At 58.4% G+C, this 17,691-nt stretch overlaps 2 protein-coding genes across 9 annotated transcripts in view; one reads left to right on the top strand and one right to left on the bottom strand.

The window, feature by feature from the left end:
* LOC117651138 (rab11 family-interacting protein 4) overlaps positions 1–17,691 on the top strand; it is a 59,867-nt gene that overhangs the window by 16,763 nt on the left and 25,413 nt on the right. For 5 of the 8 annotated variants that reach the window (XM_034394931.1, XM_034394938.1, XM_034394929.1 and 2 more), the window contains exons 2-5: positions 2,004–2,202; positions 5,545–5,637; positions 5,776–5,880; positions 6,213–6,257. In XM_034394931.1, coding sequence (XP_034250822.1) covers positions 2,012–2,202; positions 5,545–5,637; positions 5,776–5,880; positions 6,213–6,257 — 434 coding nt within the window. In that variant the 5' untranslated portion in view covers positions 2,004–2,011. Of the gene's footprint in view, positions 1–2,003; positions 2,203–5,544; positions 5,638–5,775; positions 5,881–6,212; positions 6,258–17,110; positions 17,224–17,691 lie in introns of those variants that run through there. The other 3 variants (XM_034394937.1, XM_034394936.1, XM_034394935.1) reach the window with 2 other exon arrangements.
* Positions 4,325–5,035, bottom strand: LOC117651140. The gene is made up of 2 exons (XM_034394941.1): positions 4,813–5,035; positions 4,325–4,600 (listed from the first exon to the last, which is right to left on the bottom strand). The coding sequence occupies exons 1-2, from the start codon at positions 5,006–5,008 to the stop codon at positions 4,410–4,412; spliced, it is 387 nt and encodes a 128-aa protein (XP_034250832.1). The 5' UTR covers positions 5,009–5,035; the 3' UTR covers positions 4,325–4,409.

Genomic DNA, 17,691 nt, shown 5'->3' with positions numbered 1-17,691 from the left:
AATGACGTAATCGTATGAGACAAATTACGGAGCTGACCGACCAGCTGATGCGAGCTTTGCAAAATGTCACCTTCCTGGACTCCTGAAGCTTGTCTCTGGATCGTCCTGTCGGGTGTGCGCGGGCCGCGTGGCGGTAAATTTAAGAATGAAACACCACACTGTGGCAAAAAGGTACGGAAAATTCTGTTAATTTTTTTGCCAGGATTCTCCGTAGCCCTCTTATCAATATTCTCCGTAGGCTCTTACAGTATTCTCCGTAGGGCCGTACAGTATTCTCTGTAAGAGCCTACGGAAAATACTGTAAGAGCCTACGGAGAATATTGATAAGGGGGCTACGGAGAATTACCACAAGCTGTTTACAGAATTTTCCGTAGCTTTTTGCCATAGTGCAGAGTTTACGCAGTGCTGTAACTGGAACGGTTCTCACCGCGGATCTCTTTTGCGGTGTGCGGCACGCTTAGCTCGTTCCGGGCAGTGCCGTACTTCGTGGCGCTGCTGCCGCTGCTGTCTCTCGTTCGCTCGCGCCTCCGTGGACCGCGGAACGCGGTGCGAGAGAGATAGCGTGACGCGGTACAGCACTTGAGAATGAGACGGCGACCTTGCCGACTGACGTGTGCTGCGGTATGCGGTATATAGCGTCGCGACGTCGCAGCGTCCGCCAGTGCTCCACCGCCCCTCTTCAAGCCGTCCGATGTTTTCCTCGTTCGTTATTTTGATCAAAAGATTCAATCTTCCTCTCTTTCCTCCCTCTGTGTGTATCTGTGTCTCTCTCCAAATTTTTTAAATAATTGGGAAAGGGAAGTGGAGCATGATGTTGTTCGTCGTCTCAAGGAGTATGAGACGAGCGGGAACAGTACCTAGACTGGTTCCAAGAGTCGTTTTCGTTTCGTCTTTCTGTCTCTTTCACACTCGCGGAGCGTCCCGTTACCGGTGCCACAGAGACAGACGCACGGCGACTGGCGCGGCCCCACGCGGCCCCACGCGCCTGGCCCCGTGCAGGTGGGCAGCCCAACGTACGCCCGCGCACACTGCGCGGCGCTGCGCGGCGCTGAGGTGGTGGGCGGAGTGCCGGCTCCCATCCAGTCCAGAGCATGCTCGCCCGCTTAGTTTCGTCTCGAATCATAATTACTGCCCAGAAGCCTTTTCGCTCCCAAGTGAATAGGCTTCGTGGAAGAACTATGCGTCTTAACCGAGAATGCTTTGGATAGGAGCTCTCCAAAGTGCTTCGCCTCCCTGGAACCACCCCACCCTAGTCCACACACCGCTCGCTCCGCCGCCGCCCTCCGGGGCCATCAGGGGATTATGCTCGCGCTTGGTAATTATCGGCGAAACAATTCGATTTTGTTCGTCACTCATCGACCATCTCCCGGCGTATTTTATACTCTCGACGCCGAGGAGTGGCGCGCGACAATCGCACCAGCTTCCTGACGAGGCGCAGGGGAGAGGGCGAACCGGGCGAACCGGGTGGAGCGGTGTGAAAGGCCAAATCACTGCGTCCGTCGCGTTTAGCGGTGGTGTGCTGTGCTGCTTGGCCGCGTTGGGGCCTAGCACTCTGCCGGGACTCTTCCCCCTCAATTATTTCTTTGCCCTTTAAACAGTCTTTCCACTTTAGCTTCCTCCTTGTTTTGCATGTTATTTTGGCACCTTTGACACCAACATATTGCAGGGTAGATTGCTTAGCAATACGTACGTAAGAAATGGCGCAAAATGCATGTCGGGCACACTCAAGGAGTGTTACAAAGGCAGCTGCGACATAAGCTTTCTATATTGCTAGCTAATATACATCATCTGCGGAAAAGTTCTAAATGAAGTTCGGTACCATCAGTTTTGGGATTTGTGTGATTTTAGAACTATCTACCCCTTTAAGCCCCTGAATAGCAAAAGGCAGTTGCCTTTGTGTCTCCAGTATATGGCAACACTACTGGCCGGTGACCGGCCCTCGAACGTGGGGTAGTGCCTGCTGTGTCTATGTGCGCGGAGTATTGACGTCGTGTCTGTTGCAGACGGGGTCATGATGGCTCCCAGCGTGGCGGCGCCCGTGTCACGCGGTGCCCTCGCCAGCGCCGACCCCCGCGCCGCCCCCGGCACCGCCGCCGCCGCCCCGGCCGCCCCCAGCTTCTTGCTCACGTCGGACGAGCGTGCCGACGGCGGCCTGGACTCGGCCCTGGGGGGCTCCACCTCCACGGACAAGGGCAACAACAGGTGAGTCTAGCCGCGTTCGGCCAAGCTCGGCCCTTGCCACTGCACTGTAACGCACACCGTTCCGCTCACCGGCCGGCCCAGCCCAGGCTGTGCGAAGTGACACCCTAGACCTGCGGCCAGGACCACTCGCCAAAATAAACGGGAAAATCCTGGAAAATGCCTTTGTCGAAGCCTTGACTTTCAAACTGATGAAATTTGCACTACCTGCCGGGTACTCCGGATGGAGACACTGGAAGTTTTAAAATTTCGTGAAGAGCAAGGTTTTTTGGCAGTCGGGTCGAACGCCGCGACGTGGCCGTGGCCGTGCTGGCGGCGGTGCGTGTTTCCTGCGGTTTCCGTGACTCTGGTTACAGTTTGGTACCATTTGGTACCGGCCGGCCGGCCGCATCGCAACCCCACCTCGCCCCACCGCGCCCCAACCCGCCCCGCGATGCCCCGCCATATGCTAAGCGGGTCCGCTCTGAGCAATATTTCTCCGATTTCTAGCAACGCGTTGCAAGGTTTCCCCAGGTCTAAAAATCCGCTACTTAGGGGTAGAATTCGCGTCCGCTTAGAACGGGATCCGCTACCCTACACCGGATCCGCTTTTATACAGGATCCGGTATCGAAGCGGATCCGGTGAGTGGTAGCGGATCCCGTTCTAAGCGGACGCGAATTCTACCCCTAAGTAGCGGATCCACTGTCATTACAGCGGATCCGGTTGTCACCACGGCGGATCCGCTGTCACCACAGCGGATCCGGTTGTTACCACAGCGGATCCGGTGTCACCAAAGCGGATGCGGTCACCACAGCGGATGGCCTAAGCGGATCTTTTATGATCTTAGTGGATCCTCTGAGCAAACATGAAATCTTTATTTGGAAAACTACCAAAGGGATTTGAATTTTGAAAAGTGAACTCCTGCATAATGAAACCGAGTCCGATCCAAATCTGCAATCCGTTTCTCGCTATCATCAGCGGTTTACAAGATAGCGATATCAAGTTGTTCGATTGCAATGAAATTCAAATGGCCCTAGTGAATTCTCTTCAATATACCCTGTATAAATTTTGAGGTCAAAATTCCTAAAACTGTGGAGTTTGTAGCCACTTCATTTTGGAAAACTCACAGTGGATCCGCTTAGGTTAGTGGATCCGGTAAGCGCTCAGTGGATCCGGTATTGCTCTAAGGGATCCGGTATGGCTTAATGGATCCTGTACTCACCGGATCCTCTCCTCTGCGGATCGTAGAGGATCCGGTGTGGCCCAAGCGGATCCGCTGTGACCCCATAGAGGATCCACTAAGCACTTAGAGGATCCACTACGGCCGCAGTGGATCCCGTAAAGTCGCAGCGGATCCGCTCCAACCAAACCGGATCCGCTGTCAACAGAGCGGATTTTTAGACCTGGGTCCCCGCAGATTTCTGCCTTGTGGGGAACAATGGACGATTTGTTGCCGGCCCAGCCAGGGCCCAGCCCGACGGTGCCCCTTCCTCGGAGACGAGAGAGATAGAGCGACGAGGACGAGAGGAGCTGAGCCACAACATCACCACTCAATTTCCCCCCCCCCCCCCCCTCTTTCTCTCTCTCTCTCTCTCTCTCTCTCTCTCTCTCTCTCTCTCCGGTTCGGGCGTTTTTCCGGTGTTTTATTTGGCATTTTTCAACGAGAGCGCGCAATCCGTTTTCAAACTCGAGGTGGCGGCGTCGCCCCCCTCCCTCCCCCTTTTTTCCTCAAAATCCCCGTGGTACTCGCAGCGCGGCGACTGCCACGCCACCGCCTAGTTGCGCAATCCGAAAGAATGCATCCCGTTGTGGCCCGGCGACATAGCCCTGATAAATTGCCCCCCTTCTTACCTCCGTTCGTCTCGGGACGACAAGGGCACGATTCGTTGTTGGCGTCCGTGTCAGGGCGCTACTTTCCGAGCACCGTAAGGCCGTCACTGAACTATCAATGGCCCCGCGACGCGAAGACAGCCCGAGATCACTTCGTAGGTACTATTCTGAGTCAATAGTAGGGAATCTTAGTCAATTACCTAATTCCTATATCGGTTGTAGTGCAAATACATTTTCGTATGTGGTTTGGGTTTTTGCAATACGTATGAATGTTTTCAAAATTTTATTACTTTTTATTTTAATGATCAAGAGTTAATATGACAGTCGTGCTGACAACATTTGGTGGACGCGGGTGGACGTTAAATAAAACACATCACATGCTCAAGAATAGTTGACCACGTCATTGCAACCATGGGCGCCATGGGACAAATTTCTTATTAACGTGAACCCAAATCGAGAATTGGAAAAGACTATTAGTTAAACCGTACTCCCAGCTGTCCGGATGGAGGAGACTCAAAATGTCTTCTAGGGTATGTCTCAGGTCTTCCACGTGGTCATCCAGGAGTTGTTGGAGTTCATGAATGCGCTTTCCTAAATTATCAAAACAAAAAAGTGCCATTAAAAAGAAGGAAACGGGCACATTTTAAAAGGTCTTGAAACTTGATGGTCTGTAATTTGAGTTGTAGTCTGTAGTTTGAATATTGTGACTTATTAACTTTTTTCTCGAATGTTGACCATTTCGTCCAAATTTATTGTCTCGAAGCCTCGCTTTAAGCCGAGTGCTTTTTCCACAGCTCACTTACCCTCTGTCGGCGGGTGTAGGAAAGCAACTTTGTCCATGCCGAAAGAGGTCCTCTCCCCCATCTTGTCCAAAAACGAGTCCAGGAAGTCGCAGAGCACGTGCATCTCTGGCGGCGTCGAGAGCAGTCGGTCGACCTCGGACACGTAGAAGCCGACGGCCAGGCCGAGCCAGGCCAGGTCCACGAGCAGCGTCTCCATGGCGGTGGTGCTGCACTGGGAGGTCTTGGGGGCGGACTGATCCCGACCGATGTCTCGGCGTGCGCCAGGTGGACGCATTGGGCTGAGTCGCGCTGAGACCGCGAAAAACGACCCCGCGAGACGCGGCGAATGCGTCCATGATGCGCCACTGGCCCGCTTTGCCTGCCTTTGCCTGCCTTTGCCCCGCACAAGGTCCAGCCCAGCGCCCAGCTCCCAGCGACAACGCACCAAGGGGATGGTGCCTTTGGTGGCGACTACTTCGGCCAGTTTGAAAGTCTACTTACAGTGCAGACATGCCTCGTTGTGCACGCCACGTGTCGTGTCGTGCGCAGAACAGAAAATGGCACACTGTTGCCAATGTGGTTTTCAAGTTGCTAAATTTTTCTGCCAAGTTGATGTTGATACCGCCGCGTTTGACCAAACTCTTTCTTGTTTTTACCTGACACTTCTCGTGGACTTCCGGATCTGTCTGTCTGTCTTTCTGTGTCTCTCTCTCCCCCACGCCGACCTGACGCGAGCGCCTCCCTTTGTTGCAGCCGGTGCTCCAGTATGTCCGATGGCGAGAGTTACGAGTGCTACGGGGAAGGCGATGTAGACCCCGATTCTCCTGTCCAGAGGCGGCTGCACGGGTAAGTAAACCGGGCAACTCCCCCCACCCCTTTCTTCCCAGCCGCCGCACTGTACCGTGTCCGCGTGTGCGGTATGAGAAATTTCGCAATTGGCGCGTACGGCCACGACGATGCACTGAAAACGGCACGCTGTTGCAGGGACGGCAGGGACGGCGCGGACGGCGGCAGGGACGCCAACCGCAGCCCGCCCGGCCTCCGGAGAAGCACGTGGCAGCGGACCAGCCTGCGACGACCCCCCACCAGGTTGGTGTTGGCAGCCCTGCACTTCACTGTCAAACCGAGTGCGGAGAACTCACTTGAAAGGTGGAGGTGTGCCATTTTCAGTCTCCGCACTTTGTAAAGTGTAAAGTCTCCACACTTCAAGTGTATGGGCTCTGTGAGCCACTCCTCACTTAGTAGTGTCGAGACTGCAAACTCCACACGTCCAAGAAGTGTGGAGGATCACTCCGGACAGGAAGTGCTGAGGTCTCCACACTCGGTTTGACGATCTATCCGTAGTTATAACTGTTGCACAAAATTGTCTTACGGACCCGAGGAGTTAGCGTAATGTAATACCGCTGGTTTGTGCCCCGCAGCAACCCAGACAGCCTTCCCAACCGGAGATGGGGGTCCTTCAGGCAGTGAGTACAATGGCGCTTTCGCGTCTTCGATACTTCGTTCGTGGGGGCGAGGGAAACGAGTTACGGGGCTGCTGTTCTGTTTACGCAGGCCGAGGGGGTATGCACTCGTGTAATAGTCGGTTCACTCTATCTGTAATAGCACGCGAATAATACGCGTAATAGTCGCGTAATAGCCGAAATTGTCAAAATTTTATCAATTTTGGTGTGTTTTAGGCCGTTTTTAGCTAAATTCCGATTAATTTGTGGCGTAATAGAGCGTAATAGCTTAATAGTCGGTACACAGGTTCAGAGAGCGCATACCCCCTCGACGCACGCCGTATGACACCTTCGAACAGCCGTTAAACTTCTCAAAGTGACGTGAAAGTGGGTTGAAATTCATTCGGAAAGTCCAAAGTTGCCCATAATCAGACCCTGCGGTTTATAAATCGTACCCAAAGAGTCAGTGGGCTCTTCCTTTTTTTTGTCAGTCGAATGCTACGGCACGTCCTATTTATCCGCGAGGCGTGGAGGCGCAGCGAGGGTCGGGTCGTTTTCGTCGCTCTGTCTCTCTCGCAATCACGGGGCGTCCCATATGGGCGCGAAGGGGAATAGCATTGCACATTTAATGAGAAGTGGGCGGGCAAGCGCGTCACAGAGAACTGCCCCTTAATTGTTCGAGAGGTGGGATCGTTGGCTGCAGTTCTCAAGCGGTGTTTCCCTGTTTGCCGGCTCCACCTTGCGGAACATATGTCGACGGAATTAACGGACGACGACGGTTGGTTTGGCAAAAACAAAGCAGTGGCGGCTGTTTTTAATATGCAGCTGCCGCTGCGCTGCCTCACCGCCTCGGAAAGGGCGCTGGGTCAGGCGGCAAACTCGCGCCCTGCGACCTCCACAGCCGCACATGCTCGGTGCACTGTCAAACAAAGCGATGGAAGACAAAGGCGATTGGAGTCCCTAACAAGCGCGGATCCCGGTATTTTCCTGGGAGGGGGTAAAACACGGTTTTTCGTCCATCAGGGGGGGGGGGGGGAAATCAGGGTGTTTTACCTCCATCCGCGTGATGGTGCGTGTTGCCTACCTTCCAGGCCGAGGGGACCGATCTTGTACCCAAGGAGGGCGTAACTCGAGGAGTTACTACCCCCACTGCCCCTCCCCTAAAGTCGCGCCTGCTCTCTGCGTAAATTAGAAACCGTTTTTGCTGCGGCCGTTGTTTTGTACGTATCAAGGAGAAAAACTTTCGCTTCGCGATACGAAGCGTTTTTGTAGATTTCGCAATGCCTTCGTTTCCTTTGTCTCACGAAACGACTCTTCGCAGCCCTTTTTTGTGCGTGACACTCTTTCGCTCGGGCTCCAGCCTTTGGGGCGCTCGCCGAGAGCCTTGCCGCGCCGTGCGTGCGAGAGGGGCAGAGCGCCAAGGCACTGCTCGCCATCAGCCTGCTGGAGCGTGGCCCGGCGCACGGAACAGCGGACTCATTTCGAGAGTCGTCTTCGTCGCTCTGTCTCACCCTTTGATTGCGAGAGCGAGACAGAGCGACGGAAAAGGCTCTCGGGATCAGTCTGGTTGGAGCGTCTCGGGGGCTCGGCGGCGTCCTTGAGCAGCGGGCTGGACAAGCCGGGCCCAGCGGGGCGAAGCGGGGTGAAGCGGGGCCCGGCGGGGCCCCACGACGGCGCGGCGCCACCCCACACCATCCCCACCACGCCCCAGCTGGCCCCAGCCTGGCTGGGCGCCCGGCCTGGCTTGGCGTGAGCGCGGGGGCGGCTGGTCGCCATGGCGACGGCTATGTTGTGCGGGTGTCCTGTCCGGTTTGGCCGGCAGGGCCCAGCCAGCCGCGCCCCACGCCGCGCGCCACGCCGCGCCCCACGCCGCGCCCCACGCCGCGCCCCACGCCGCGCCCCACGCCGCGCCCCACGCCGCGCCCCACGCCGCGCCCCACGCCGCGCCCCACGCCGCCCCCATGCCGCGCCCCACGCCGCCCCACGCCGCGCCCCACGCCGCGCCCCACGCCGCGCCCCACGCCGCGCCCCATGCCGCGCCCACGCCGCCCCATGCCGCGCCCCACGCCGCGCCCCACGCCGCGCCCCACGCCGCGCCCCACGCCGCGCCCCACGCCGCGCCCCACGCCGCGCCCCACGCCGCGCCCCACGCCGCGCCCCACGCCGCGCGCCTCGCTCCGGCAGAGTCGAAAATGATAGCGCTCGGAAAGCCCGAAAAGCGGCCCGAAGCAACCAGCCGCGCAATTCCGAAAATCATTGTTTTTGTCGCTGTCTCCCTCTAGCACGCATGCGGGTCGCCCCACGAGTGCGAGAGAGACGGCGGCGGCGCGACGAAGCCGCTGTCCGGCCCGTCCGGCCTGCAGCGTTGCGCACGCGGCGCGGCACGCGGGCCGGTTTGGTAATCGGGCCCGGTGGAGCGTTGTCGTGGCGTGACGTCACCGCGGTGGGTGTGCCGCGGCGACACGCGTGCTCCAGCGTGTGCGGCGACGGTGACGCGCGCTGGCTGGGCTGACCGGGCTGGCCGCCTCTCTGGCCATCCAAGCATCGCGCCCTGCGTGCCGCTCCGCTCTTGCTTTTCCAACTTCCTGCCCAATGCCGGTGCCCACACCGTGAAACCAAAACTCCGCACTTGAAATGCGAATGAGTGGAAGTCTCCGCACTTGGAAGTGCAGTTTGCGGTTGCAAGCGTGGAGTTCTCCACGTTGGCACCGTGACAAGAGACAGGGGCTCTGTGAGCCACTCCACACTTTAAAAGTGGAGACTTGTAAACTTCACGCGTCCAAGTGTGGAGAACTCCGCACCAGGAAGTGGGAAGTTATCCACACTTGGTTTGATAGTGTGGGGCCCCCAGAACCCCACGCGCCGAACCCGGGTTTCGAAATTACCGGGTGAAAGCAGGAGTGTTCGGCGAGCCGGTGTCACCCAGACGCCTGCGAACCACGGGGTAGGCAACCCACCCGCTTGTGTGCACGGCTGCGTTGCGGCACTGCCTACCCGCAGGCGATTGCGATTGCGATTAACGGCTGGACCACAAGTGATCGTCTGCCTTTCGGGCCCGCCCTGTCATGTCGGTGATACAGGCGCCTGCGAGCCACGGGGTAGGCAACCCACCCGCTTGTGTGCACGGCTGCGTTGCGGCACTGCCTACCCGCAGGCGATTGCGATTGCGAGCGCCTGCGAGCCACGGGGTGCCTGCGGGTCGCCGGGTAGGCAACCCACCTACCCTGCGCCCTGCCTTCTCCTCCCACTCCGCGGCGCCGCGCGCGCCCCTTGCTCCGAGCGGTGGCGGTGGAGTCCGTCGTTTAGGTCTCTGGCGGCGTTGCAAGCGTTGCACGGCGGGGACGGGGGACGACGGAGCGGCGAGGCATTCTATCGGTAACCAGCAGGTGCCGAGTAGTACCGCCACTGTGGTCGCCTCCCTTCTCCTGCCGCTGCAGCACGTGGTGGTGGAGGCTCAGGCCCCCCTCCTTCTGTCTCTCTACCGCTTCGAGGTGCCCCAGGCCCGCGGTCCGCAGCCTGCATGCAGTCCGCCCGCGAAGGCCTTGCCGGCGCGTCCCGTCCGCAGCCTGCCTCGCGACGTCAGCACGGAGTGCGTCACGCCGTCGCGCCGTGTTTCACGCCGTGTGTCACGCCGTGTGTCACGCCACGCACGTATGGAGGATCGCGACGCGGTGACGCGAGTGTGACGGCGAGCGGTCCGGGCGGCCGGTCGTGGAAAAGTGTCGTGAAGCGTGTTGCGCGTGTGCCCAGCGCGTGTCGCGACAATGTGATGTGCAGTGTAGGAAAGTGAACGTCAAGACGATTCGGATTACCACCGCCAGGCCCGTCCTGCCCAGACCCGACCAATCAGGCCGCACCAGGCCCACTCAATGACGCTGTAATTATCTGCGACTCGGCATCGGCTCGCGTTTGAACAAGTGCGGGCCCGATTCGCGTGCGCTCGGCCTGCCATGCAGACCCGAGATATTTTTAGCACACAAGCAAATGTGAAAATTTCTTTTTTAAAAAATGGAAAATTGTCGGTTTAATAAAACGACTTGGTTACTGCCAATATTTTGACTTGTTCCAAAGAATCTTTTTGAACAAGACGATTTTGCTTTGATTGTGAACAAAAGGCTGCCTATGAAATTCGACGCTGGGTTAACAGACTCGGTGGTTTTGACTTCAGAATGAGTCGTCACACGAGCAGCATAGTTCGTCACTGTGACCTGAACCTCACGATTACCTTTGACCCGGCATTTCATTTCCACACTGCCAACGAAAGGATGGCCTGTGTATTCGATCCGCTCCGCATGCCTTTGACGAGAGAGCGTCTCGCGCAGGCTGCCGCCGCGTCGCAAGCGCGCAAGCCCGACCCGAAGCAGTGGCTTCGTTGCCACACGCGTGGCGCTAATGCGTTTTTGAAAAGACGCGTGTCTCGCTTGCGCGCTGCCTGCCTGCGATGGCGGCTAGTCTTGCCAGGCGCGCGGTATGGGTGTTGGGACGCGGCGACGCCCCTTGACGCCGAACGGTGCTTCGTCGCTCTGTCTCTGTCGCGCCCACGCGGCGCCCCATTAGTGGGAGAGAGAGGGAGCGACGCCCTGCCTAAGTAGGCGACGGCGTCGTCGAAGGCCGCGGGGTGGTTCTGCAGGAATGCGAGGCGTTCCGCCCGACCGGCCGACCGGCGCACTGTGCGGCGCGGCGCCGCGGCTACCGGTGTGCCAGCCTGCCCGGCCTGCCGACGCAAAACTGCACTGTGAGAAAAAAACTGCCGCACCGACAGGCGATTCAAGTGCCGGGATACCGGGTTTTACCTACAGTCGATACCGCACTTGTTGAGGATGTTGCTCACTCCACTGCGATTTGTGGTAGAGGCAAAACGAAACGAAGTGAAGAAAGGCTCTCAAATTCAAATTGAAATTGATGACGCCAAAAGATGCCTCGAGTTTAAAGTCAGTTTTCCTCCCACTTTCCTTAGGTGTGGGAAAAAGTATGCAAAAAATTACATCCACAGCCCCTCTATTTGACGTCAAAAGCCCGAAGGTCTGAGACAGTCTCATTTTATGGATTTGCTCAATGCATGCATAGGCAAAGTACAGTGAACAGCCCTCTCAAAAGTACAGTACATTCTGCAATAAAGATTACAGTCCACACTGTATTTTGGGCACTACAAATGACGGCCCTTTGATAGACGTCGGTACAGCAGTTTTTTTTTCCAGTGCGGCACGCGGATATCACTTCCGGCGGTTAGGGGGGCTGGCCAGAGCCGGGCTAGCCAGCCGGGCGGGCCGGACCGGAGGTGTCTCAAGTGCCGCCAGAGAGGGGGTACACACTCCAAGAAATCGTGTACAGAGTTCTCGGTAATTAAGCGATATTACTGGGCATTACACGTGTATTACGGCATTAAAAAGCCAAACTTTGGCACATTTGGCTCAAAAATGGTGCTACAATTACATGTATTACGCGTAATACACGGTTTGTGTGTACAGGGTATTACACGAGTGTTTACCCCCTCGGCCGCCAGCTAGCGCGGTTGCTCGCTCTCCCTCGCACTTCCTAGGAAGTAGCTACAGCGCCTCGCGATCAGAGGGATAAAGGTATTCGATATTCAATATGCCCCACTGTTCAAAGGACTCCCCTGAAATTAAGAGGAACAAGGAAGGCTTTTATCGATATATGAAGCTGACGTGTGCCGCGCCGTGATTCTGTCCTCATCCTCATATTCCTCTTCTCTCTCTCTCTCTCTCTCTCTCTCTCTCTCTCTCTCTCTCTCTCTCTCTCTCTCTCTCTCTCTCTCTCTCTCTCTCTCTCTCTCTCTGGAACGGAGCCATGGAGAACTTTTTTAATTAGCTCTCGGTTCAACGAATAACAATAGCCTCCGAGCTACTTTTTTTCTAAAAAATGTTCGATGGACGGTTATTTTGGGAAACAGCTTCCCAGAAAAAGGAATTTGATGGGACCTCTGGGCCACGTGGCACGGCACTGTACGTTGTTGGCTCGCGCGCACCTCGGCGATGTCCCTAACCGTGCGCGAGGAAAACGATGTCAGTTCCCTATTTGATGTCAATATGACAATATGACTTCTAAGTTGGCGATTGTCAAAATTTGGTCCGTTTTGATGTCATTTTGACCCGCTTTTGACTGCCTGTTCTCCTTGCGCGACCACGGCGCGCCACCGCGGCGTGGTGGTGTGGTGATGTGGCGGCCACCCGACCGCCGCCACACTCGCCTGCTCCTGCATATACAATTATATGGGGCTCGCGATAGCAGATCAAACCGCACGGCGGCTGGAGGGCGGGACGCGGGGCGGGGCGCGAGGACCACCGCACGGGAACGGGGAACAGGGAATGACCCGACGCCACGCGGACTGGAAGACTTTCGCTCCGCGATGGACGTCCATAAAAACGCGAAAAAGAGGCTGGCAGGAAAGAAGACCGTCGACGCCCGGCCTCGATATGGCCTGCTCCGGCCACACGGTCAAAAGTGGCTGTCTTTTCATGACAAAATCGGGGATGACCTTTTTATCCCTTTGGAGATTGGTGTAGTAGTGTCGTCACAAGTTGATGACTATCGTCATCAGAGCTCCTTCACCAATTGAATGGGCGTGACAACAAAGTCATCACACTCTAAAAGTCTTATGGTGAAGGTTCTCCATATTATGATGAAAATTCTCCATTATATGGTGGTGCAGCTGACTTCGTATACAAGGTCAACAATTCATTGTGCCTTACAGATATTTTGTCGAATTTCTATCGTATTTTGGAGAAAATCTCCACCATAATATGTTGGTGCAGGCTTTCACCGTAAGACATTTACAGTGCAGCTTCCAATTACAATTTTGAGAGCGCGAGATGATGAAGCTTGACGAACCCAACCCCTTGCGGGTGCCTTTCCGATCCCAGCTGCCTCGCCCGCGCCTCGTCGCCTCGTTGGCACTCCGCGATTCCGGAAACGAAAGCCGGAAAGCATTGTTTGTGGTCAAGCACCCCGTCAGGACGGACTGCCTCGCCCTAGCCCGTGGCTCGGGAGGGAAGCCGACACCAAACTTTGACCGCACTTTAATTCTGAATTGTGGTGAGGAGGCCGCCGCGGCCACAGTAGCACCACGAATATGCCAATTGGAGTGGAATGGACCAGGCGGATTCATCAGAACAGCATTGGCTCTGTCTGTTTGATTGTGTGTGTGTGTGTGTGTGTGTGTGTGTGTGTTTAAGTAGGCCTGCCTTGTCCGCCGCCGTTCCAACGGTCTGAATGCGTTGCTCGCGTTGCTCTGCGTTACTCCGGCGTGCCTTTAACGCCACGCGCTGCGCGTGCAGGCGGCGTGCAGGCTGCGTGCCCCGACAGTGCCCCGGCGTGTTACGATCCAGGCGATGATGGCCTAGGCCGCCTCTAGGCCGCCTCTAGGCGCTTACTACTTTCTCCCAAGTGGCTTCTCGAATAACAGTGCGGTAGCTGCGCGCGCATACTCGCGAGTTTCCGCGAGCTTTTTACACGTGCCTTTTGGAACGCATCGCGAAACAAAAAAAGAGAGAGAAATATTTTCGAAGGAAGTACTAAGGAGATGGAGAAACTGCAGTGCCATCCCCCCCCCCCCCGCTCCCCATTTTAACCGGGGTTAGATGATGTACGGTCCGTCTGTTACGTTCATTAAGGACCTGAGTGCTTTCGACCTCAGTGATCGCTACTGCATCAATCACTGTTGCGCAGCGAGAAAATGGGTCGTCGATAAGGTGAGAGAGGCATGGGCACAGTCGCTTCGGCCGTCGACGGGCCTCCTCGACGTTTACGTTTACGTTTACAAATTGGACGCCACGCGGCGCCCTAACTGACATCGAATCAACCGGAAAGTCAAGAACGAATTTGCAACTAAATGACAAACACTGTTTTTCACAGTGTGCGCGCGACCCGCCAATCGCTGCGAGAGCCTCTCCGGCGGCCTGTCGCCCATTCAGTGCGCTCTTGCCCTTTTTCGTCCGTCTCCTTTCCGAACGGCCGTTCGGCTCGCGGCCCGCGCGGGAAACCGTGGGGATGGGATGCGATCGCGTTTATATCCGTGGGAGCTGCGCTTTTGCGCTTTTGCAATGGAAAACACTCGACGCGACGCGGCGGTCGCGGCGGTCCAGGCGGCCCTCGGGGCAGGCGAACCGCGAGTGGGAACCGAAGGCGAGTCTGGCGTGGATTCCATCCCACCGATTCCCGAAGCCGCCGTCCCGCCGCCGCCCCGCCGCCGGCATTGGCGATCGGAGAGCGAGGGGAAGGAAGGCCGGCGAGCCTCGACCGGCCCGCGAGGAGGACTCGCATTGTGTCAGCTTTGAGGCCTGGCCGGTTGTTTCAGGGAATGCGTTCAAGACGTTGGCAGTCCAGAGCAGGTGCGGATACAGTGTGGGGGCAAAAGAACCATCGACTCCTCTTTGACCTTAGCTGAAGGCAGACAAAAAGCCGCTCTGTAAGAAGGCAAGTGCCATACTTCGCCCTCCCTCAGGCCGCACCTGGATATGCCTCTGGTCCAAATGCCCTCTGGCCGCTCGAACGGGTGCCGCGGCGCGGAGTGAGTGCAGTGAAGAGTACAGTGCCCCGCCCGTTGCCGGCAGCTACACAGCCACATGCAGGCGATCCAGGTCAGGCGTGCCCGGGCGTGCCGGCTGCACGAGTCCAGTCCACGCGCTCGGGGTCCACCTCCACCTCCAGGGCCAGAGCGCGGAGGCAGGCCCGTCTCGCATCCTGCTTACCGATGCAATCAGCTCACGTGTTGCTTGTGAAAGCCCATCACAACAACGGCCGCGGCGGCGGCAGATTCAGATTCGGATCGGAATTGAGGCGCTCGGCTGCGCTCGGCACGTGTCGGCGCACTTCGGCTCCAGCTTCGGCGCCCTGTTTCCTGGTGGCCTGGTGTCGTGGCGTCCTCAAGTCTCGGCACCCTGCCCTGCGACGGGACTGGTCGGTGGACGAGTGGACGCGGCAGATTGCTGGCGCTCTGCCCGGCGCGGCGCCGCGGCCCGCGTCTCCAAGTACAGCACCAAGCACTCAGGGGCGCGGTGCCAGACTGCCAGACACTAGGCGACGGCCTCCATGACGGCGCTCTGCTCTGCATGCCCACGACCAATTTGCCCCCTTTTCCAGTCCGCGAGGTGCGTCCGTCAAGGACGTCCCACGCCGGAGTGCTAGCAGGCCGCTCCGCCGCTCAGTCTCTCTCGCACTCGTGGGGCGTCCCGTTGGGGTGCGACGGAGGCAGAGAGACGAAGCGCCGTTCGGACTCGGCCTGCGGAGGGGGAGGGGCGTGTCGTAAAGTAGTTGAAGGGTTTGAGTCGCGCTGTGTCGCGCCCAGCGCCCCGTCGAGAGCCCTTGGAGGCGGCGGCCCAGGCACGCCCAGGCGTCGGGGAGGACGGTCTTCAGATCTTTGGATCCGAGTCCCCTCTCCGCTCTCCCTCCCCTCTGGATTCGCGAGAGCGTCTCCCGGTACGCCTTGTCCACCGCGACGCGTGGGAATCGTCCCGACGCACCGCGACGCATCCTAATCCACCTCGTGCACGTCAAGGAGTCAAGGATGCCGCCAGCACACTGAGAGTCCTTTTCGTCGCTCTGTCTCTCTCGAGCCAAAACGGGACGAACCACGAGTGCGAGAGGGACAGAGTGACACAGTGTGCAGGTCCTCGGCGCGGCTGTGCCGTTGTGTGCGGCGCTGTGCGCTGTGGCGCTGCGCAGCGTGGAGAGACTGGCACACTGGCAGTGCAGCGCGGCCCTGACTGCGCGTCGCGTCCACTGCGAAGACAACCCAGCCGAAAATTCCGGCCACCCTCCGGCCGGAAAATAGTCCGGCCGGACTCCGTTATGACTCCGGCCGTATTTTGGGTAAATTTCCGGCCGGACACCACCGGACTCCGGCCGGCGAGCTGTCCGGCCGGAGTCCGGTGGTGTCCGGCCGGAGTCCGGTGGTGTCCGGCCGGGACGCGGAGTCCGGCCGGAGCAGACATCAGTCACTCTGACCACAAAGACCATGGGACAGTGTCCAAGGTATGGTCGGAAGGTCAATTTTCGATTCTGAGTCGATTGGTACCATCGCCATACCCGTAGGACCATCCGTTCGCAAAATGACCCAACAAGTGGAGCGGGTTGCCTACCAATTGTCATAAAATTTGTGCCTACCTTCTGGGCGGTGGCTCGGGTCCGGCCGGAATCTGAGGCTCCGGCCGGAGATTTCAAAGTTCCGGCCGGAACGAAAAGTTCCGACCGGACTTCAAACATGTCCGGCCGGACCGAGAAATCCGGCCGTAAAAAGCCACCTCCGGCCGGAAAAAGCTAAGTTCCGGCCGGAACTAGAAATTCCGGCCGGAATCAGGGCCGGAATTTTCGGCTGGAATCGCCACGCGTGGCGGCAAATTACTGAACCTGTCAGAGACAGACGGCGCGCCGCCCGCCGTGTCCGCCAGGGCCGGTGGGCCGGCGGCGGTCTGTATTCCCTTTTAAAGTCAGTTTTTCTCTTCCCGGAAAGTTTGAAGGACCTCTTTACTTTCCCGGGAGTTAAGTGAGCGCGAAGAACTATTGCGCGTTAATTAACAACCGCCAGCCGAGCGATTCGGAAGAGTCATCTCGTCGCTCTGTCTCTCTCGCACTCAGGGCGGGGCGAAGGGTGTGAGAGAGACAGAGCGACAAACCGATGTTCCGAATCGCTCGGCAGGACGGCGGCTCGGTATTGGTGCGGCTGAGATTGGTTGGCGTGAGGACAACCCCCACCCTCCCCCTCCCCCGTCGGGCTCTTCACCGAGGCGGGCTCGAACATGGAGCACCCCAGACGACCGCGCTGCCCCTTCGGCGGCCCCGCCGGCCTCGGTGGCCCCGTAGGCTGAGGGCCGCGGGGGCCTCGCTGGGGGCGCGCACGGACACGGCAGCGACACGGCAGCGACATGCTGGGCGCCCTCGGGGCCGTGGACGTGTACCAGGACGTGTGCGATGCCGTGCACCGACCGGCGCACCGCAGCCACAGCGGCCACAGCGCGTCCCGCCGACACATCGGGTGAGTACCAAACTCGGTGGCAGCGGACGGAGGGATGACGTCAAGGAGGTGGTGCACCCCGTCAAGAAGGTGGTGCACCCCGTTAAGGAGGTGGTGCACCCCGTTAAGGAGGTGGTGCACCCCGTTAAGGAGGTGGTGCACCCCGTCAAGGTTGTGGACGAGTTGTGGAGCACCCCGTCAAGGAGGTGGAGCACTCCGTCAAGGTTGTGGAGCACCCCGTCAAGGAAGTGGAGCACCCCTCAAGGAGGTGGAGCACCCCGTCAAGGAGGTGGCGCACCCCATCGAGGAGGTCGGCCCGCCCCTGGCAGCATTGATTACAGTGTGATGACGAATGGAAGGTGCCATCGACGTGGTGGTGCTGGCGGTGGAAGCGGGTCGGGCGGCAGGGCGCGCGGCAGGGCGCGGCAGGGCGCGGCAGGGCGCGGCAGGGCGCGGCAGGGCGCGGCAGGGCGCGGCAGGGCGCGGCAG

The sequence above is a fragment of the Thrips palmi genome, unplaced genomic scaffold (genome assembly GCF_012932325.1).
Source record: "Thrips palmi isolate BJ-2018 unplaced genomic scaffold, TpBJ-2018v1 HiC_scaffold_5, whole genome shotgun sequence".
NCBI lineage: Eukaryota > Metazoa > Arthropoda > Insecta > Thysanoptera > Thripidae > Thrips > Thrips palmi.
Note: the sequence above shows the minus strand (reverse complement) of the source record. Positions and strands in the feature narration are given on the sequence as shown.

Bases quoted from the DNA above. Each gene is read 5' to 3' on its own strand.
- LOC117651140 (XM_034394941.1), bottom strand. From the start codon at position 5,008: ATGGAGACGCTGCTCGTGGACCTGGCCTGGCTCGGCCTGGCCGTCGGC. The intron at 4,601-4,812 runs GTAAGTGAGCTG...TTGATAATTTAG, and splicing joins CCTACACCCGCCGACAGAGG to GAAAGCGCATTCATGAACTC.